At 45.2% G+C, this 22,100-nt stretch overlaps 2 protein-coding genes across 3 annotated transcripts in view; both read left to right on the forward strand.

Moving 5' to 3' along the window:
- PIP5K1B (phosphatidylinositol-4-phosphate 5-kinase type 1 beta) overlaps positions 1–22,100 on the forward strand; it is a 311,268-nt gene that overhangs the window by 62,961 nt on the left and 226,207 nt on the right. The window lies entirely within an intron of this gene.
- PABIR1 (PP2A Aalpha (PPP2R1A) and B55A (PPP2R2A) interacting phosphatase regulator 1) lies at positions 13,654–18,919 on the forward strand. The gene has a single exon (XM_047101761.1). It carries the CDS (start codon positions 17,753–17,755, stop codon positions 18,614–18,616), a length of 864 nt encoding a protein of 287 aa, XP_046957717.1. The 5' UTR covers positions 13,654–17,752; the 3' UTR covers positions 18,617–18,919.

The raw sequence follows: 22,100 nt of genomic DNA on the forward strand, positions 1-22,100 counted from the left end.
TCTTTTTTTAATTCTCCAGGAAAATAATAGGACCTACAGTGTTAAGGAAGAAATAGAATTTCGTATGGCTGTTTTGTGTATAGGTAGATACTAGATCATATAAAGCGATTTCTTCATTGATTGCAAAGGACCAAAAAAAGCACATGAAAGAAAATATCCTATTTGTTAATAGCTTTTTAAAGGCAGGCAGGCAGGCAGGCAAGCAAAGAAAGAAAGAGGAAGGAAGGAAGGAAGGAAGGAAGGAAGGAAGGAAGGAAGGAAGGAAGGGAAAAGCACTACATTTTGTTACCTAAATCTCAGTTTGAGGAGAGCTATAATACCAAGGTTGGAGTAGATGTAGAGAACACTCTGTTGGGAGCATCGATTGATGTACACTTTCTCAAGGGCGAGGGTGTTCATCAGAAGCCTTGAAGTACATAACTTCCCATCTAACAGTTCGACCTCTGGGAATTTAGCCTAAGGAAAGAATTGAACGATGGGGCCTTAAATAAATAAATACACACACACACACACACACACACACACACACACACACACATACACACACACACACACACACACACACTGATATTCATTGTAGCATTGTTTGTAAAAGCAAAAATTGGAAACTTCTTTATGGCTCTTTTATCCCTGAATACTTTAGAGCTGCCTACAATGATACTATGGAAAGATGGCATAATATGGTAAGTTAGTTAAAAACTAGTGTGGATAATACAGTGGCATTGATGGTTACAGAAAAAGAGTGTTAGAGCTCGGGTACCTGACAAAATTAACAGAAGCTATCACTGGATAGTGGATGGCAAGAAATCTTTGTTCTTGGCTTATGTGTTTTCTTTGCTCATTTTTTAATGTAAGGAATAGAGACTTTTTTTATAAGCAAAACCATTTTGTGAAACTTACCTTTGACTATCACTTCTATATGCATAATTGGATGCGCATCGCAAAGATGTTAAATAATGTTCAACATAGCACTATTAACGGTTTTTAAAGAAAAATTTTTAAATGTTTTTTTATTGGTTTGAGAGAGAGGACGTGCAGGGAGGGGAAGGGAGAGAAACTGAGAATCCCAAGCAGGCTCCATGCTGAGCAGTGCAGGGCTTGATCTCAGGACCGTGAGATCATGACCTGAGCTGAAAACAAGCATCAGATACTTCCCCGACTGAACCACCCATGTGCCCAATGGTTCTAAAAAGTTTTAACATATATATCCCCTCTTGTCAGGAATTTTAGTAAGAAAGTCATGGTATAACAATGGTAAAGCATGGCATAACAATGCTTCATAGCCACTGAAATTATAGATCTGTATGTATTGATACGGAAAAGATGTTCACATCGTGTAACAAGGAAAAGGCAGGGTAACAAACATTGTGGGTAGGTAAGGAAGGTAGGTATGTAGACAGATAAAAGTCTGCAGTGTTTTACATGATAGTTGCACTAGTAGTCCTTTCTGTGTGATGGGATTATGGGTCATTTTCAACTTGTTCTATGTCTCTTTATTTTTTCAATTGTTTACAACGAACAGATACTCCTTTGATTACTAGGGAAAGTAAAGATCAACAAAATTAGAGGCAAACAAGGAGAAATTACCACAAAAGACTATGAGATACGATGGGACATTCTGTGGAGATAGATGAGTGGGTGGTGTTTCTAGGAAAATTTACTTTATCGGAGTGGTTCCCGGCAGAGAGATCCGAAGTCAATAACCACGTAAGAAATGAAAAACTTACCAAAAGGTGCTTTCTAAATTCAAAGTGCAAGCCCAGATGGCCTCAGTAAATTCTTCCAGCATGCAAGGATATTATTAAATAGGGTGAAGTTACAAATTATTGCAAGGGGCTTTCGTGCGGGACATTTGTTGTAAACCAGAACCGTTCTGCGTAAACCTGGATACATTTTCCCACGACGATTTCAGTGTTTTCTATGCATACGGCAAAAGTCCAAACTTGGGAGTTTAAGATGTTAAAGCGATCTTTATGCCAGAGCTTCGCACTGGTAGTGTGTGTGCATATGTGCGTGTGTTCATTCACACACACTGAACATCAGTCATGCTTATGAATATTGATGCAAAACCCCTCCGTGAAATACCACCAAATAGAATTTAGCAGCACATTAAAGAAGTACCATAATCGAGTGGGGTGCATCCCAGGAATGTGTGAGCTTGGTTTCACACTAGACCAAAAAAGGAAATCTGTGTGTTCATCTTTCAGTGCCAAAAATGCTTTGCTGTAATTCAACGTCCAGTGATACATTGATTGTGGCAGTGGTTACGTGACCGTACACATTTGTCAAAACTCCTTAAACTGTATTCTTTATGAGGGTGAATTTTAGGGATTGCTTGGGTGGCTCAGTGGGTTGAGCGTCTGACTTTGGCTGAGGTCACCGTCTCCTGGTTCTTGAGTTTGAGCCCCGCGTCCGATTCGGTGTCTCCCTCTCTCTCTCTGCCCCTCCCCTCTTGAGCTCGCTCTCAGAATAAATAAGCTTAAAAAGAATTAAAACTTGGTACAATTAGAATAAGTAGAATTCATTGCTTGTTGCTTTATTTTAAATCTCTGGCCTCATGCCAAACCAACATCATATTTTGTGAAACACGGGGCGCAGTCCCCGTAAATCAAATGTAGGGTAAGAATGCTGACTTTTGGTGAAATTAGAAACCTGACTAGAAGGGACGAGCCAGAAGATGAGAAAAAAACAAAAACGAAACAGAACATCGGAGTGGAGGTTGCAAACTTGACTGTTGTTTGTAGGTGTTTGAAGTGCACGCCTGGAAAGTAGGGAATCGGTGGAAAAAGAGAATCAGTGTTGCCAGCTGGAACTGGTGCCTGGTGGGGGAAGCGGCAGGAAGAGAGGGAAAAAGTGGATGCATACATCATCCGCTAGCACAGGTGTCTGAAGTATCGCCCACCATCATTCATAGGCAGTGCCCCACACCTGGCCCCTGCAAGGCACTGCAGGACATTCTTTCACCTGCAGGACATGACTTTTGTCCTCTCCTAGAGAGCATGTGGCCAGAGACAGGGGTTGAGCATAAATAAAAATGACCAGGACCTTAGGAAAAGAGAAGAGGAGTGACAGTCGTGGGGCATAAGGGCTGAGCTTAAGCCAGACTTTCCTTTTTGTTTTTTTTAATCGGTATTAGTGTTAGCTTTTAATTTTTTTTTTTTTGATCAGTGTTAAAATGTGTTCGCTCTTCACTTTTTAAAAAATTGAACGTCTGTAGGGGGGTCTGGGTGGCTCAGTTGGTTGGGCGTCCGACTTTGGCTCAGGTCATGTTCTCATGGTTCGTGAGTTCGAGCCCCGCGTCGGGCTCTCTGCCCACAGCTCGGGGCCTGGAGCCTGCTGCAGATTCTGTGTCTCCCTCTCTCTCTGCCCCTCCCCCACTCATGCTCTGTCTTTCTCTGTCTCAAAAATAAATAAACATTAAAAAAATTTGGAAAAAAAAAAGAATAAATGTTAGAAGAAAATTTTGAAAAAATTGACATCCATAGACTGTGAGAGTCCACAGTTTTAGAAATCTGGATTTTCAAACCCCCCCCTTCTTTTTAAATGTTTTATTTTATTTTTGACACAGAACAAGTGGGGGAGGAGAAGAGAGAGGGACAGAGGATCTGAAGTGGGCCCTGCACTGACAGCGGAGAGCCCGGTGTGGGGCTCGTACTCACAGATCGTGAGATCATGATCTGAGCTGAGGTCAGACTCTGAACCACCCAGGCGCCCCCAACCTCTTGAATAACTGGAGGCTCCAGCATCCACGGCCGCCCTCCTCTGCAGGGGCAGCCGTCTGCGGGAGCTGACTGGTAGCTGCCTGCTGTCCTGAGATGCCCGAAGGTTCTCCAGTCTGCTGAGTGCAGTGCTGTCTCCCAGTGCTCTCGTCCATCTATCCATCTGCCCTTGGAAGCAGTTCAGTTGCGTCTCCCAGTGTTGGTGATAAACTGAAGAGCGATTCAGGGCAAACTGGGTTCTTAGTGGTGAAGCCGTGTCCATGGGAATCGACTAGTCTTCCTGTTGGGAAAAGTGATGGAAGAAAAATTGGAACAAACGATAAGATTTTTACTGCATTGAACACACAACTTGTTCATACCCAGTGATAACGTCCTTAATTCCCCCGTCGTAGTTTTCACATGGAAAAATTGTTATTTTTTGAAATACCAGATGGAGGGTTCGTCTTGGCGGGGAACTGGCCATCGCCCACCTCTTCCTCAACCTTCTTCCTTCCGGGTTCTGCGGTTTGTGCAGAATTGCTTTTAGGCCAGGGTGATCCTTCTCTTCTTTGACGCATCATTAAGGTTAATGGAGCCTTTAGATTTTATACATTCCACGAGCAAATTCTACTTAACGGGGCAGGCTTTCACTGTCATTTATGCCGTAGGACTTTTTGCCTCTTGTCTCCTGTGTCTGGCGGCCAGATCTGTTGGGTATTCTAGAAGCAATAGCAGCAGTGGCCTTTTGCCTACGTTTTTCTGGAAGGAAGGTGGACGGTTTTATGTTGTCAGTCATGGAGCTGGTTCAATGTCAGTAGCGCCCTGAAACTATGGCTGTTCTTGATGAAGAGAAGAATGAGATAATTTCCCCCAGATCTGACTGATCTAGAGCTAAAGGTTATTTTATAGACTTTAAATAAATATTTGCAATCTGTTACTGGTGTCCTCCTCATTCACCTCCTCCACCACGGCAGGCTTTTTCTCTCAATTATGTGTATTTTTTCCTTTCTTCTTTGTACCACCCACATTTCTCTTACCAATAGTCTTTTCTCAGGAGAGGAAAAAAAAGTTTAAGCAAGTCCCATCCCGTGACCCATCGCTGGTGACATTTCATTGCTTGTTTTCCTCTCCGTGTACGTGAAAGCACCGTGCACCCGGGTTCTCAGTCTCAATCAGCCAAGTTCTTCAGTGCTTAGTCTGTGTGGCTCCCCCCACCCCCACCTTTGTCACCTCCTCCTCCGGGCCCGGCTCCTTCCATCTTGAATTTTTTTTTTTTTTTTGCACTCTCTCCCTCTGCCTCTACCAGAGTCCTCTCCCCACAGTTACCAGGTATCTCCCAGACACTGTAAATGCCCCCCCCCACAATCCTTCTATTCTTCAGCATTTCCGCCACATGGGACAAGTGTCAGATGTCCCATGTGTAACCAGCAGCACTCGTGGGATGTGCGCAGAACTCTTTATTTTTGCCTCTTGGTGTAAATTTATTCAACGGGGAAAGGTCTGCTCTTGTGAATGTGAGACCCAGGAACCTTTCCGCTCGCTCGTGGGCGGTGAAGTGTTCTCCTGTCACTTGAAGTCACTGTCTGCAGCTGGTGTCGCAGATGTTGGGTGCCTTGCAGTTGGCAAAGAGTCCAACTTCACGTTAGGGGCTCCCCTCCCTGGGTGGGGGGTGGCCGCAGGCAAAGCTGCTGGGCTCCTGAGGAGGGCATGCTTGTCTCGTCCCCTGCCGTTGGCCATCTTGCTGGGGCTCTGACCTCCCTGGGTCAAGGCAGGGGGAGGGAGGAAGGAATCCAGGTGATAGAAGAACAAAAATTCTCGGTCAGAGGTCTTACCCAGCTGGTACTACCATAAGATGGCTTCTCGTGTTCCGGGTTCAGCCAGTTAAACCAGACTCTCTGGGCGTGTTTTGGGTTCAAGGAATCTTCACAGACCATGGGTCCTTCCTCTCAGCCGAAAGCAATCTTGCTCGTCTCCAGAACTCTTTGTACTTTGATAAGGACTTGGGAGCCGTAGAGGTGCTCCCTCTGCCTCCCCCCATAGTTTCTAACCGTTGGAGCACATCAGACTCACTCGGGAGCAAAAAAAAATTAATAGAAATTCCAATACCCCGCCCCCGGCCTAGTGAGTAGGAATCTCCGGACTGGGACTCTGTTGTGTTTGTTTTTCAAAATTCCACAGGTCATCCTAATGCTCCCCGAAGGCGGAAGACACAAGAGCTAGCCTGTATTATATTTACTCATTTGCAACCTACCTCCTTCCCGGACTTTCAACTTCCTTCGGGGTCCTTTTCATCTTTGCAACACCCTCTACAGAGACTTAATCATAACAGACTCTGAGGACGTGTTTTGTGGCACGAAGAAATTTGAAATCTCAGGGTTCTGGCAGAGAAGCTGTGTTACCAGCATTGGTTCCGTCTTCAGATTGAAGTGTGTGCAGTTTTAGTGCTCAGTAAATATTGGATGATTTGCTGGCCAGGTAGTCGGTGCCCAAGAAGGAGAAGCAGGAGACAACAATCTAAGTAAATAAGATATGATCCTGGTTTGGGTTCCAGGATCTCTTTTGAGGAGTGTCCTGTTGGGCTGTGTTCTAAGAGCTTTGTGCATATCACCTGCATTATTGTTCACCACAATCGGCTGCTAGAGGGACTGTTCTCGTTTTTTAGGTAAGAAAAGTGAGGCTCAAGGAGGGGTAAGTAACTTGATCCCCAAGGTCACACCTTTGTAAGTTACAGTCAAGATTTAAACCCAAGCTTTCTGACTTCAGAGCCCAAGTTCTTTTTAAATATTTTAATGTTTATTATTTTTGAGAGAGGGAGAGAGACAGAGCGTGAGTTGGGGAAGGGCAGAGAGAGAGGGAGACAGAATCGGAAGGAGGCTCCAGGCTCCGAGCTGTCGGCCCAGAGCCCGATGCAGGGCTCGAACTCGCAGACTGTGAGATCATGTCGTGGGCCGAAGTCGGACGCTCAACCGACTGAGCGATCCAGGTGCCTCTAGAGCCCAAGTTCTTTTTTTTTTTTTTTTTTTTAATTTTTTTTTTCAACGTTTATTTTTGGGACAGAGAGAGACAGAGCATGAACGGGGGAGGGGCAGAGAGAGAGGGAGACACAGAATCCGAAACAGGCTCCAGGCTCCGAGCCATCAGCCCAGAGCCTGACGCGGGGCTCGAACTCACGGACCGTGAGATCGTGACCTGGCTGAAGTCGGACGCTTAACCGACTGCGCCACCCAGGCACCCCAAGAGCCCAAGTTCTTAGATACTGTGTTAGAGCACTTTTCACTGAAGGCAGGGGAGGGGAGAGTAAAGCTTTAGAGAAATTTGAGGAGATACTAGGGTTACCCGCCTCCTCCCTTCCCTCCCTTCTGCCCTCCTTTTCCGTGTGCCTTTCTCTCTGTAGTCTGCCTGCCTGCACTCTTGCCCTTGAGGAGCATTAATGAAAGAATCGAGGAAGAGGAAGAGGGCGTATGGACCGTGATGCGATGATTTCAGTTGATTCACTCCGGCAATGTTGAGGCAAACTGGGTAGGAGTGGAGGCATCCTACCTGACCAAGCCTCACTGGAGTCCTGGCATTGGGGGTGGGGCGCGTGGGGGAGGGGGCGGGGACCCAAATGCTTTAGTAACAAAGGCAGAAAGGAAGGGCACAAGGTACTAAGAAGGTAAAACCGAGGACATGGAGTGAGCAAAGACAGGAAGGAGAGGAGAGATCTAGATGATGTGGAGTTTTGACTTGCGGGGGGAGATTGTGGCGTAACTCATTGTTAACACCAGCACACTGGGGGAGGGGAAGAGTGAATTTGTTCATCGAAAGGTGTGAAAAGTCCACGTGGGGACAATGCCTTGTAGGTGGTTACAGATTCCAGGCTCAAGGAGGGTCAGCCATATCTGGGGACAGAAATGTGAGAGCCGTCAGTACAGTGGTTTCAGTGAAAACCATGGCCGTGGATGCTTTTGCTTGGAGAAGGACTCTGAGGTGCAAGGGAAACGCACGGGGCAAACATCGCCAAATAATCTGTACAAATTTAATAAAACATCCTGACTCCATCCTGGATGCCTTTTTGAGCCTGAAGAAATCGTTGGCTCTCGCTGAACCTCGGTTTACTTGCTGGTCAAGTTTGGTACGCCTCATTTCTAAAGCCTCCTTCGGATCGGATATTCTGCCATTCTGACCCTTGGCACTGGTGCTCATGACTGCTTTGGGATAACAGGGCATTTAGTAATGGCCTGATTTTGTAAGGTCGCTAGGACCCGTAAGCCCTCGCAGTTCACGGAGCCCTCGTCTGTCTGGCAATCAGAACGATGGTCCTGTCCACGTCCAGTCCACTGACCTTCTTGGAAGGTCACTCGGAGTACCATTAATGGGGCAGGTGTGAGGAATCCAAGGGTATTTTTTGAGAGGCAGTAGGGGAGATTAAGAGCTCACCTCTGGGGGCCCCTGGGTGGCTCAGTCAGTTGAGCATCCGACTTCAGCTCGGGTCTCGCACCTTGTGAGTTCGAGCCCCCCATCGGGCTCACTGCTATCAGTGTGGAGTCCGCTTTGGATCCTCTGTCCCCCTTTCTCTCTGCCCCTCCTCTGCTCGCTGTCTATCGGAAAATAAGCATTAAAAAAAACCCCACTCACCTCTGGGCTCCCATTCCTCTACCTGTACCGCTTAACCGGTTATGTCACCTCAGGCAACTTAGCCTCCTGAGAACCTCTATAAAATAAGGATAATAATCCTAGAGGTGGTTTCGGGACTGAACAGGGTGATACACAGTCCTTATAAGGGTCCCTGGCATGCATGCCTTCACTAAATATGTTACTGTTCTATGATGATGACAATGACAAAACCATTGGTGGAAAGCGTCTTAAGAAATCAATCTTAGGGGCACCTGGTGGGATCAGTTGGTTAAGCGTCCGACTTCCGCTCAGGTCATGATCTCATGGTTTGTGGGTTCGAGCCCTGCGTCAGGTTCTGTGCTGACAGCTCAGAGCCTGGAGCCTGCTTCAGATTCTGTGTCTCCCTCTCTCTCTGCCCCTCCCCACTCATGCTCTGTCTCTCATTCTCAAAAATAAATAAACATTAAAACATTTTAAAAAAATTGATCTTAGACTTCTGGCTTTCAAAAGGAGAAAGAAAAATCTGTACCATTTCCTAATAGGCGGGAACTTTCAGAGGGCTGAATCCCACGGGTGGTAAAAAATACACTTCCTGTTAGCAAATGGACTTGCGTTCGGTTTAGAAATTAGCTGGTGTAAAACTGGAGGAATCTGAGCACCCCTGCCCTTAATACTTGTTCTTTTTGCTACGTTTACTTGTCCTATTACCCTTAAAGGACTGTGGGTACAAAGAAAAGAATAAATCATAGACGACTCTCTGTGTCAGAGAGGTTAAGGGACTCTTGGCTACACATTGGTCACCTTCTAAAGCCAAAAAAAAAAAAAAAAGTGGCCCTGAACCATGTTGCTTCTCAGCCTCTAAGTCTGGCTTCCAGCCTCTTTGGAACATTTGACCTGCTCCTCAGAACATGCCTACGGATGTCAGCCACCTGGAGGGAAAGGCACATCTAGAGGAATGGTGACTCCTGCAAACTTCTCGAACCTTTCTGCAGTTCCTTCCCCTGTACTTCTTTCTGCTTGTTTTGTCCGAAAGAGGCCGTGTTCAACCTGTTTGTCGGGCATCGCCAAATATGTGTCCCTGCGCAGCTCATTATATGCCAGGAAGGACAGTAGCATGACAGCAGTAATTCAAAACAGGGTTTAAAATGAATAAATAAGAATAAGCCACTGGGATTAGTCGCCATTGAAAAGTTGAGAGCGACCAGGGAGGGTAGCCGCAGCCTCTGGGGATTAACAAATGGCTTGCTGTAGGAAATAGTATTCACTGATCCGGCCGCATTTTTACTTTTTTACTTACTGACGGCCTTTCTACCGCCCTGGGATCTGTCTCTCCTCAGACCCAGTAAAAGTCTTAGAAAGGAGGTTTATTCTTATTTCTCCTTGTCAGAAACTGTCAACCTGACCGATGATGAACCTTTCCATTCATACTTTTTTAAACCTCAGAAAACGTCTTTTTCTAAAAATGACGACAATCTCAGGGAAGAAGCCAGAGAGAGAATTTTCTTGCACAGAACCAAACTAAAAGGCGACAAAAAAAAAAAAAAAAAAAAAAAGGGGAGCCTTCTGGTGAGAGGGGTGGAAAAGTGGGGAGGACCACTTCATGATCATGGCACTGGGGATTGTAATAGAGAGGAACCCATTGGTACAGGGCTTTTACTGTTTGTAAGGCCTAGTATAGACCTCATGCCTTTGATCCTTACGAAGAGGTTGTGTCCCCACTTCATAGATGAGACAAGCGAGGCCCAGAGAGGTTGACAAACTTGCCCAAGGTCGTAGAACTACAAGTATAGTAGTCTGACTCCAGATTTGGCACTTTTTCCCTGCGGTCGCGCTATGTACTGATTTGTCGAGCCTTTCTGGAGGCTTCTGAGACACGCAACTGGAAGGCCCAAGTACGTAAACCCAACTAGATTTGTAGCCTTTGCGTGTTTTGCAGCGAACTTTATACACGATCCATAAAGCCTTGAATTATTGTTTCCTTCTTGCCAGATGGATCACTCCTGCGAGTGAAAGCTAGCAGACAGGCAGAGAGAAGCGTAGAGCCACAGAAAGGTATACCCGTGCTGGCCTTGGCTTACAGTCTAGAAGTCTGGCCAAAGTGAAGGCACCAAAAAATGGATGCTGCCTAAAACACATAAAACCAGTGAGGGACAAGTGAAATCAACTCCTTTTTCTCTTCTATTGCAAGACTTAAGGCGGTAGAGTGTGGGGGCTGGATGGCTCTTTGTAATATCTTCCTTGATGTTCTCCTTTGGGCAAACTGAACAAAATAACTACAATTCACATTTACTTCTTTACTTGAACTTTGCTGAGGGTCTAGTCTATGAGGCTTCTTCCATTAGGGCTTTGAGGCCCCTTTATACCATTTGGCCCGTGTGCATATGATGGGCCTTGCTCTGTGTGAGTGTTCTGATGGCTTTCAGTGGTTATGAAAAATAAAACGCAAGAGTGGTTTTAATGTCCATTGGTAAACTTCTGCTCTGATTTTCTTTTTAATTTTTTTTAATGTTTATTTTTCTTTGAGAGAGAGAGACAGAGCACGATCGGGGAAAGGGCAGAGAAAGAGGGAGACACAGAATCCGAAGCAAGCTCCAGGCTCTGAGCTGTGAGCACAGAGCCGGACACGGGGCTCGAACCCATGAACCTCAAGGTCATGACCTGAGTTGAAGTCGGATGCTTAACCAACTGAGCCACCCAGGTGCCCTGACTGCTCTGATTTTCTAATCCTTGCTGTCACTTTAAAGTTTTTTTTTAAGTTTATTTATTTTTTAGAGAAAGAGACAGAGAGAGAGAGTGAGCAGGGGAGGGTCAGGGAGAGAGGGAAAGAGAGAGGATGCCAAGCAGGCTGGAACTCATGAGCCACTAGATCATGACCTGGGCCAAAATCAAGAGCCAGCCGCTTAACTGACTGAGCCCCTTACCGGAAAGTTTTAGGGATTAGGTGAAGCAACCTTGAGGGTAAACACTGTAGAGAATATCTATACTTAGCATACTCTCAGTAATTAGAGATGGAATGGTTGATCAGTTTCTGATGTCATCTTGTGTTTATTTTTCTTTCATAAGGATAACTAAACAAGTTCCTTGTGGTCAAAATCATGTCCTTAAATACAATTCTCATTCTTGCCGTATATGAGGACAGCCCCTGCCGATTTCCTGGACTCCGTTTACTTTGACCATTCTATCTCATGAATTCAGCTAGGGGGGGGTATCACAGAGCTGACTTTGAACAAATACACAGTTGAGAAAGTCCAAGGCTATGAAATGGGCTTCGTTTCCTCCTTCCTGCTTTCTTAGAAGTGACCAGCTTTGAGGGCACTGTGGGAACAGGACCACGGAGAGGCAGCGGTTGTGTTGATGATCCGTAACCAGCTTCAGACAGGTATCCAGTGCTTACGTGAGGCTGCTGGTGTTTATGACCCCAGTGAAATGTAGCTTGAGGAGTGAGTGTATGTGTGTGTGTGTGTTGCGGGGTGGGGGGGCGGTGCATGTGTGTCTTTGTCCATCCTTCCGCCTGGCAAGGCCGGCTAGCTGTTCTTAGGCTGATACTGTTGTGTGTCAGAGAGATTTGGAAGAGATTCTAGTTTAGACTTGTGATTAGTGTGTGAACAGAATATCTTCCTTTCAATTGAAATACATTCTTACTCTCTTCCACCCTCCGCTTACATTTCAGCTTCCCATTCTCTTCTTCTGCATCGGTAACATTTTGAGGTCGATGATTCCTGATTCCTTATACGGTACAGTGTATACATTTCAAGTATTGAGTTTAATGAATTTTCACATGTGTATATACCTCTGTAACCAGCACCCGTATCAGGAAATGGAACACTTCCTTGTGCCCCTCTCCGTCACTTGTCCCAAAGGTAACCAGTATGTTGACCTTCTACCACTAGAGATGGATTTGGGCTGTTCTTGAACGTCATAAAAATGGAATCACAGAGGATTTGTTCCTTTGTGTTTGGTTTCTTCCATGAGGTATCAATCATCCTGTAACTCACTCATGTTGTTAAATAAATAATTCCATTGTATAACTTTATTCACCCATTCGACCGTTTATGGACATGTGGGTTGTTGCCAATTAGGTGCTTTTACAAATAATATTGCAAGGAACATTCGTGTACGTGTCTTTAGGAGATGTAAGCATGCATTTCTCTGGGGTATATACCCAGGAGTGGAGTTGCTCAACCACAGGGCATACATGTATTTCCTTCTGGTAGACACTGCCAGCATTTTTCCTAAGTTGTTGAACTAGTGGGCACTGCTGAGTTTCTCTACTTTGAAAGTCAAGTTTTCCTCTGCAGTATTTTTTTTCTGGGTTGGTGATGCTAGTAACTGTGAGATGTTGAGATATTTGTCAGTCCATCTAAGAGTATACATATAGGGGCACCTGGGTGGCTCATTGAATTGAGCGTCCCACTCTTGACTTTGCCTCGGGCCATGATCTCATAGTTCGTGGGCTCGAGCCCCGCTTATGGCTCTGCGCTGACCACAGAGCCTGCTTGGGATTCTCTCTCTCCCTTTGTCCCTCTCCCCAACTCACATGCACTTCCTCCCTCCCTTCCTCCTTCCCTCTCTCTCCCTCTCACCAAAAATAAAAAAATAGTAAAAGCATGTACACACACACGTTTGTATTTTAAATTCATTCAGTATGGATCCAGAGGTAGGTATTTGCCTTGCCATATGCTTGGGGCTTAATAGTGAAAAGCTGCCCCTAGGAATTAACAGGAAACTATCTGTTAGTTTAAGAACATACAGTATTAATCACAATAAAATTTAACTATTGAATAGAAATCTGCTTTTATGACTCAGGAGTGAGCATGAATATCAACTATCTACGTGTAGTGTTTAATTCATACCAGAGTGAAACCAGAAGGATGAATTGACTCAGGGACAGTCTCCTGAATCCTGCCTCTGGCATTATTCATTTGCAGCGGGCTGAATTGCATTTTATGGCGGCTGTTTTCTCTCATTTATCCTTTGAGAGGAAGCAGTAACTAAATATATTAAACACTGCTTGGAGTCCTCAGCACTGAGCATTTTAATTCTATCAAGAGTGTATCAGCATATGATTGAAAAAGAATGGAAACTTAGGGCTTCAGTTTCTCAGTTCACCTAATCGTTAGTTCAAGAGATCAACCTGTGTGGTCTGGAGGGCACTTTAATAATAATGTCGATAAAAGAAAACAAATTGTCCAAGTAAGTACTCAGAATCAGTGTAAAAAAGGGGTGCGTGGGTAGCTCAGTCAGTTGAGCATGTGACTTTGGCTCAGGTCATGATCTTGCAGTTCTTGAGTTCGAGCCCCGCTTCAGGCTGTATGCTCACAGCTCAGAGCCTGGAGCCTGCTTTGGATTCTGTGTCTCCCTGTCTCTCTGCTCCTCCCCCACGCATGCTCTGTCTCTCTCTCAAAAATAGATAAACGTTATCTTTTCTGTGTAGAAAAGGCTGCTAAGCTGGAGTTTCAAATAATAGAACTTTCTTCCATTTCAGTGGAGCTGTGCTAGGCCGTTCCGTCATTCATCATTCATTCACACAGGGATGCACACCTACTTCTTGAGTCCTACGTACGAGGCCCTGTTCTAGGTACTAGGCATACAGCGAGAAATAAAGCGAAGGCCTTGTTTTTGTGGTTGTGGAGCTGATCTTCTCGAGGACAAGAGGCAAGAAAACCATATATGCAAATATGTCATTTGGCGCTCTAGAGGAAAATACAGACCACGTAAGGGGTATGGGCATGAGTGTAGGTTTGGTGTTGGGCGCCGCTGTTGCTTTTTCTAAGGGACGGTCAGGGAAAGCCTCTCAATGACATTTGTGCCGCGACCTGAAGGGATTGACGTCCACTGGAAGAAGAGTAAGCCAGGAGGAGTGGGGAGCCTGCCTAGTGGGCCGAAAGACAGTAAGGGACCTCTGCAGTTGGAGGAAAGGCAGTGAGGGGGGCAGTATTTGGAGGCGGGGTCAGAGGGACAGCAGAGACCCACATCACACATAGAGATCTACAGACCGTTGTAAGGACATTGGCTTTTTCTCTGAGTGAGAACTCACTGAAGGGTTCTCTTCAAGTCTTCCCTTGAGGATTACCTTGAACACTGGTTGGAGAACGGACTATAGAGACAGGGATGGGAACAAAGAAATGAGTAAAGATAGCTGGTGAGTGTATTCAGGCAGGAACCAAAGGGCACAGGTGTTTGATTTTGTGCACTTACCACCATCTCTTTGCTTTACTGGTAAAGATTACTGTACTTGTCCAGACAAGGATGAACACAGTGTTGGCACATTTGAGCCACGTTAGTAATACTTTAATAATACGCAAATTAGCAATATGCCGTGGCTCTTGGGAAATTCTGTCGTTAATGCTTTTTTCTATTTATCCAATAGCAGTGTCCTTCTGAAAGGTCTTCCTCTCGTCTCTCCTGTTTTTTATTTAATGTTGTACTATTCTTTGAGCCACTCACGCTCAAACTTGTCACCTGTGACGTCTCTCTCCATAGTCTCCACACACAGGGGGTCAGATACTGTTGTTACCCGCCTGTCTTTCAAACCCATATCCTGTTTCTGCCATTCCCAACTTGAGTTTAGACCCTCCTTTTCCTCTCACGGCTGGCCATCAGATTCCCCTTGTCCACTCCATGGAAAGAGTAGCAAAACCAATGCAGGGTTTGTAGCGGCGTCTTGATTCAGATTGGGCCATCTTGGTTCTTCCACGTACCTCTTGGGCATTTTGCAACTTTTGAACCTCAGCTGTCCCTCTACAGAAGGAGCATAACAGTGTCTAATTGGTAGGATCGCAGTGAGGATTACGGGGGACTGTGGACTGTTGAGAGTGCCCGGCAGGTCCGAGGAGTGGATTCTTTCCACTTCCATCCTTCCAGCTGGCTCCATCCTGGAGCTGCCTGGCAGGGCCCAAAGCGTAGGTCTCATTGTCTTTCCTCTTGCCAGAAACCTTTCGTGGTTTCCTTTTGCCTCACGGGTTAAATATGGGCCCTTTTGCCCGGCATTCAGAGCCCCAGTTCTCTCCCCATGACTTCCGTTTCCAACTTTGCCCCCATTACGGTTCTTCTCCGTGTATTTCATGTAGAGCAAATTCACCATTTTTTATTATCATGCTGTCACTTCTGTATGAGAACATCTTCACTCTGTTACCCTGTCTTGGGTCCTGTTGTCTTCACAGAGCTCACAATTGGAAATGGCTTGTCTCAGTCCTAAAACATCACTGCACTTGGAGGAGTCAGTGTGGCACCCCAGCTCTGGAGCCAGAAAAGCCAGATGCTTCTGTGTACTGTCATCCTGGGGATGTTGCCTAATTTCTGCATCTCGACTACGCTTGCAAAATGAGGACAGTAATACCTCCTTGCTAGGGTTGTGGTGAGGACTAAGCAAGGGACTACATGTGAAGCAGTTTGAATAGTGTCTGACACTTGGGAAGCTTAAGTCAGTTTCTATGCAATTACAGGCATGAATAGCCAACATTATTGTATCATTAGGACCTTTATTTTATAGGGAACTCAAAATAAAAGCATTTTGAGATACAGTGGAGAAAGAGGCATGGACTAGGAAACAGAAGACCTGGTTCTAGTACTGGTTCCCATTACGAAATAAGCTGTGTGATGGCTAGTATGTCACTTAGCCTCTCTGGACCTTACTCTCTTCAGCCGCAGAAAGAGAAGGATGAACAAAAATCTCTAAGCTTCCTTTCAGTTCAGATAGCCACACGGATATCTGATAGCCACCTGCAATTCAAATCGACCAAAACGGAACTCTTAATTTCCACTTTTTGAAACACACTCCCTCCTTATCTCCGTAAATGAATGATACTACCATCTATCAGTGTAAGAAACCTGTGGGTTGCCTTTGAATTGTCTGTTCCTTTCATCATCTACATCTAATCTATCTGCCTGTCCTTTTGGTTCTACTTCCAAAACGGATCTTGGTTCCATCCCTCCGCTGCCTTCCTGCTTCCACTCTTGCCCTCTTTCAGCCTCATTCCCACCGAGCCAAAGCGGTATTTAAAACCTCAACCAGATAATATCACTCTTCTGCTTTCAAGTCCCCGGTGGCTTTTCATTGTACTTAGGATGAGATCTAGACTCTTGTATGTCCTCCCACCACTCTCCCTCTTGTGCTTCAGCTGCCGTTTTCTCTTTTCCTGCCAGCTCCCCAAACTCACGTCTGCCTTGGGCTTTGCTGCTTTCTGTGCTTAGAATATTCATCCCCCAGATGTGGACGCAACTTGTTTCTTGGATTTAGATCTCCGCTCTAATTGCCCGCCTCCCGCTAGTGCCTTATCACACCATCCTGTGTTTTCCTGAGGTTTACCACTATCTGAAAATAGCTTATTTATCTCTCTCTGTCTTCGGTAGAAATGAAATGCCTTCACAGTAGGGCCTTTTTCCTAGCAGTGCTTCGCACATAGGAAGAATGCAAAATAAAAATACATGAAGGAATAAGTATAAACCCATTTTTAAGGAGCTATCACAGTTCATATTAAGCGGAGGATTGTGTTTGTAGTTTTCCAGTGTGAAAACTTTCCCTTCGTTTAATCTCTCCTACTCAATGAAGATTACTGGGCACACATGCTTGTGCTAGAAATAGGACCGTGAAACAGTATAACGACACATTGGTTTCTTCCCCTGACCTAAATGGCTCTCAAATTTACCATTCTCTCCATCTCCTCACCCACACTAACACCTTACTGCAAATACCATCTTCTGTGGCCTAGAGGACTGCCTCCCCTCCGGTCTTTTTCCTGTAGGTTCTAATCTCCCAACCATCCGGACTGCAGACAGCAGCCGGCGAGCTTTGCAGTCGTTGCGGTACCCTTGCTTGAAATTTGAAAGCTGAAGTTTTCCATTGTTCTCGGGATAAAGGCCAGAATCCGCCCTGGTCCGCTACGTCCTGTGAGGCCGGCCCTCAGTCTCCACCGCAGCCCACGCTCCCTCCCTCCCCTCCTGGTTCCCGCCTGCCACCAAGCTGGTACCGCTTCCTGGACGGGTTCACTACCCAGCACCCATGTTGTCTCCTTTGGAACTCAGGATATTGTCCCTTCCTCGGGGAAGCCCTCCCTGGTGAGGCCAAGCTCCACTCCCCCTCATGCAGCCCCCTATCATCCACGACGTCTCCTTCAGTGCTCTGGTTTTATAAGCGCACACTCTGGAATACGGTAGCCTTGTAAGCACGCGTAGCCGCGAGCTCGCAGCTCAATAGCTAATTGCGGAAGAAACGTACTGAATAGTCGCCCGGCCGGTCCTCGCCCCTCCCTCTAGGGCTGCGCTGAGGCTGTTACGCATTAAGCAGGCGCCGCGGGGACAGGAATCTCACCGCGCCTGCGCGAAAGGGCACGCATGCGCAAAAGAACGAGCCCGCTGACAGATTTGCGGCGGCAGCGGCGGCGGCGGCCCTGGCCCTGGACTGCGGGGAATGGGAGTCCTAGGTCTCTGAGCGCCGCCCCCGCCTCCCTGCCCCCGACATGGCTCAGGAGAAGATGGAGCTAGACCTGGAGCTGCCTCCGGGTACTGGCGGGAGCCCGGCGGAGGGCGGCGGCACTAGCGCCGGCGGGGGCCTCAGGAGGTCTAACAGCGCCCCCCTGATCCACGGCCTCAGTGACACTTCGCCGGTGTTCCAGGCCGAGGCGCCGAGCGCCAGGCGGAACAGCACAACGTTCCCGAACCGCCACGGCCTGCTGCTGCCGGCCTCTCCCGTCCGCATGCACAGCAGCCGCTTGCACCAGATCAAACAGGAGGAAGGCATGGACTTGATCAACCGCGAGACGGTCCACGAGCGCGAGGTGCAGAACGCAATGCAGATAAGCCACTCCTGGGAGGAAAGTTTCAGCCTGAGTGACAACGATGTGGAGAAGTCCGCCTCCCCGAAGCGCATCGATTTCATTCCGGTGTCACCAGCACCGTCACCCACCCGGGGGATTGGGAAGCAGTGTTTCTCACCATCCTTGCAAAGTTTTGTGAGTAGCAATGGATTGCCTCCAAGTCCTATTCCCAGCCCAACGACTCGATTTACTACCCGGAGAAGCCAGAGTCCCATCAACTGCATTAGACCAAGCGTTCTTGGACCATTGAAAAGAAAATGTGAAATGGAAACTGAGTATCAGCCAAAGAGATTTTTCCAGGGCATCACCAACATGCTTTCTTCTGACGTTGCACAGCTGTCAGATCCCGGTGTGTGTGTATCTTCTGATACCCTTGATGGAAACAGTAGCAGTGCCGGATCTTCCTGTAACTCACCAGCGAAAGTCAGCACTACCACCGACTCTCCTGTGTCGCCTGCCCAAGCGGCCTCTCCATTTATTCCAGTAGATGAACTTTCATCTAAGTGATTCACCCACCCATCTGAGACTCGGGGTGTTTTTTTTTGCAATGGAGAGAAAAATCAAGTTGGAGCAAGCACTGAACTTTGTCAATTAATTTGAGGCTCTTTCCTATCTGACCCTTTTCCTTTTTTTGGAATTTCCTGAAATGTTGTTATTCTAGAGAACTTTTATGTCAGGTTCCTGCGGGATGCCCTTGAATTCAGTGTAGTAATATTTTCAGACGTTTTCCCAATAAGTGTGTTGAAGCATACGTCTTTATGCTGCTAATATGTTTAAATACATATGTTATCCCTTGATTTTTTAAAATAATTGAGAGCTCTATTTATTTATGGGATTATTAAGTTCTGATGCAAATATAAATGTTGAATTAATCAGCATAGTAAACTGATGTTTTAGAATTCCATATTTCATGCCCACACTAATTTTTAATATTACTTTTCAGTGATTGCTGATTTCTATTTGAAGAATAACTTACGTATTTACAGCAGTTTTTTAAAAAGAATGTTAGTTATAACACATCAACCCAGTGGTTGTCTCTTTTACCCAGGAGTCCTTGGATATTTAATTTTCTGGGTACATAAGTGGCTGGGAGGGGGAATGATGAGCAAAATATAAAAGCTTGCAACAAGTCTTTTAAAATTATATAATAGTAAACATTTAAGAAAAGCATTTTCTAATGAAATTTTAATGGAAATTCTAATTAATCATGCAAATATCGCTACAGAAAAGTTAAAAAAAAAATTTTTTTTTTTTTTTTTAGACCAGAAAGTGCATTCTCTCGGGTATAATCCTGAAGTGACACGGGCCAGTGCCTTGCAGTCTCAGCCCACTGTACGTAGGCTGAGACCAGGTTCTTTGTACCACTGCAAACTTAAAAGTTTTTCAAACATAGAAAATGTGGGAAGCTCTGTTGGACTTCACCAGGGCCCCCAGGCAGATAAAAGTCTCTCATTGATTTGACACGCTTTAAAATATCCAATTGTGCCTCAGTGAAATTCCTTGCCACCAAGGAGCCAGAGCAACTTTTGGCCACCTTTCTGTCCTGCCCATCTGTCACCTTCCGGGTTTTCCCTGGCTCAGGAGGGAAGCAGCTGTTTCCTTGCCAACAGGTCCTTCCCCCCCCCCCACCTCCCAATGAACTAGGGCATCATCGGTTAGATAGAGGTACAGTGTAACTTGGATTTCTGACAGTGAGCAACCACAGAACTGTGGAGTCATGTCAGAAAACTCTAGTTAAAGCTGTAGCTGGAGTCGCCTGCCTTGGGATTGCCGATTGATTCAGGGTCAGTGATGTGCAAGAGAAAAATCAGTGGAGGGTCACGTAGGTAAATCATTGCTTAACTTAGGTTTCGTTTAGGTAGAGTTCTGAAATGTTCTTTTCCTTGCCTTGTTACAACTAAGACAAAATACGGAAATATTTAATAACAAACGTTTCTATATTATACTTCCTATATCTTCCTTTACTGGATAGATAGAAAGAATGGCAGCAAAAGGGGAAGGGGAAAAAATAAAAGAGAGACCAATACAAAAAGCTCCGACTTTCTTTAAGTTAACTGCTTACAGAGACTTTTAACGATTGTGTGGAATTTTTACAGCTATGAGAATAAATGGAACTGGTCAACTTTTGAAAGTTGCCTTAAGAATTCAGTGAAATTATGTCAAGGGTAAGATTGTTTATATAGGCTTAAAATTCTCTGTTCTGGGTAATAGTTCACATGCTTCAGTCTTGACCTTGTTCCTCAAATTCAAACCTATGTATCCAACTTCCTGTTGGGTACCTTAACCTGCTTCCAAAGGTACTTTAACCTCAGCATCTCCAAAACAAAATTTATCATCTTCTCATTGAACCTGTTCTTGAATTACCTAAATTGATGTCCTCACTCTCTGATTTTCTAGACTAGAAACCATGAGAAGCATTTTTGACTTTCCCTTTTTCCTGTCACATCCAGCTTAATCACTTAAGTTCTGTCTACTGAAATGAATCTCCAGCCTCTCCTCTTCTCTATTTCTTTTGCTTCTGATTGAGCTTATGTTCCAGCCTAAGGTGGTCTCCTCACCCATTTTCTCACCCTCCTTTTGACCCAGTCTCCACACAGCCTCTGAAGTGATCTTTGTCAAGTAGAAAACTTGCTTTGTTTTCACCTTCCTGCTTGAAAACTTCCTTTGCTTCCCCATTTCCCACAGTTTAGGGAATACTTTCTATAGCCTGGCATGTAATAAGGTCCTTCATGAACTGGCCATCCTGGAAAACCACTGTACAACTCTGCTTATCCTATCCCAATACACATCCTTCCTTCTCACTCTGCAAACACTAGACTACTTGATGGTCCTTAAATATGCCACGTACTTTCATGTGTTCGTGCCTTTGGATGGATTGTTCCTTCTCTTTAAAATGCCATTCCTATCCTTTTCTGCCAGGCAAATGCTTTGGTTCTTTTTATTGCCTGTTCATTTTAACTATGAAAGAATGTATGCCTGCTGATTATAAAAATATTTAAACAATGCAGTTATCTGTGGAGTAAAAAAATGAAAGTCTGCCGTTTACTATGTAAAATTCATCTTCCCTTCCCCTCGGTAATTTCTGTTAATTCAGTATGTATTGTACAAGGTGTTTTACTCCTCATTTCCACGTATATATGTATATAAATTCAGGAAACCAACATGTCATTGACATCTCTTTTCCTTTCTTTCCTCCTGTCTTCACCAAGTCTTAACTGATTTTCTCTTCCAGAATCTGTCACCTTCTTTTTTTCTAAACTGCCACCCTGACCTAGGCTTCCATCATTTCCCTCTTAGACTTCCAAAGTAGCCTCCTAATTCCCACTTGTCCCTACACCACTCACTCTGGTTGGCTATCCATTCGTTCTCCATACAGCAAGCAACTACAGTAATCATTTTAAAATTGCACATGTGATCCTTCCATCCCCTAGCTTAAAGCTTTTCATTTGCTTCCTGGTGTACCAAATTGTATTGATTCTGGCCTAGGAGGCCCTAAGGGATCTGACCCTTGGTGCTCTGTCCCCTTGTTTTCTGTACCCCATTCTCACTGGCCTGCTTTCTTGTTAAAGACAGCATCTTCTCTGCTATTTTATGGTCCTTTTGCCAGATCGTTTTTTCTGAAAGTATAGGGAAACCTTTATTTCTCTAAGCTTATTTTTCTATATGGTTGGTAAATTTTAAATCAGATGTAGCTCTAAGAGTTTATAGAGACCATTTACATGATCACATTCTTGTTCGTAACATTAGTCATTACTTTATAAATGTGAGGACTTAGCTCATGTAAGAATTATCCTTCAAAGAAACATGTTTAAGGTATTAGTATTGCTGTGCTATCAACTTTGTGCTCGAAGTCCCAAAGCACCTATCAACATTTAGTTAAAGTTCAGTCTTATGTAAGAAACGTCTGTAGTATAGTTTCCTTTATTATATTTGTGAAAAACAATGAAAATGGAAAAAATAATGAACGGTCACCAAATACGCAGATGTTGGG

The sequence above is a fragment of the Lynx rufus genome, unplaced genomic scaffold (genome assembly GCF_022079265.1).
Source record: "Lynx rufus isolate CCGP_SWC_20201006 ecotype Redwood Valley unplaced genomic scaffold, mLynRuf1.p SCAF_10, whole genome shotgun sequence".
Lineage (NCBI taxonomy): Eukaryota > Metazoa > Chordata > Mammalia > Carnivora > Felidae > Lynx > Lynx rufus.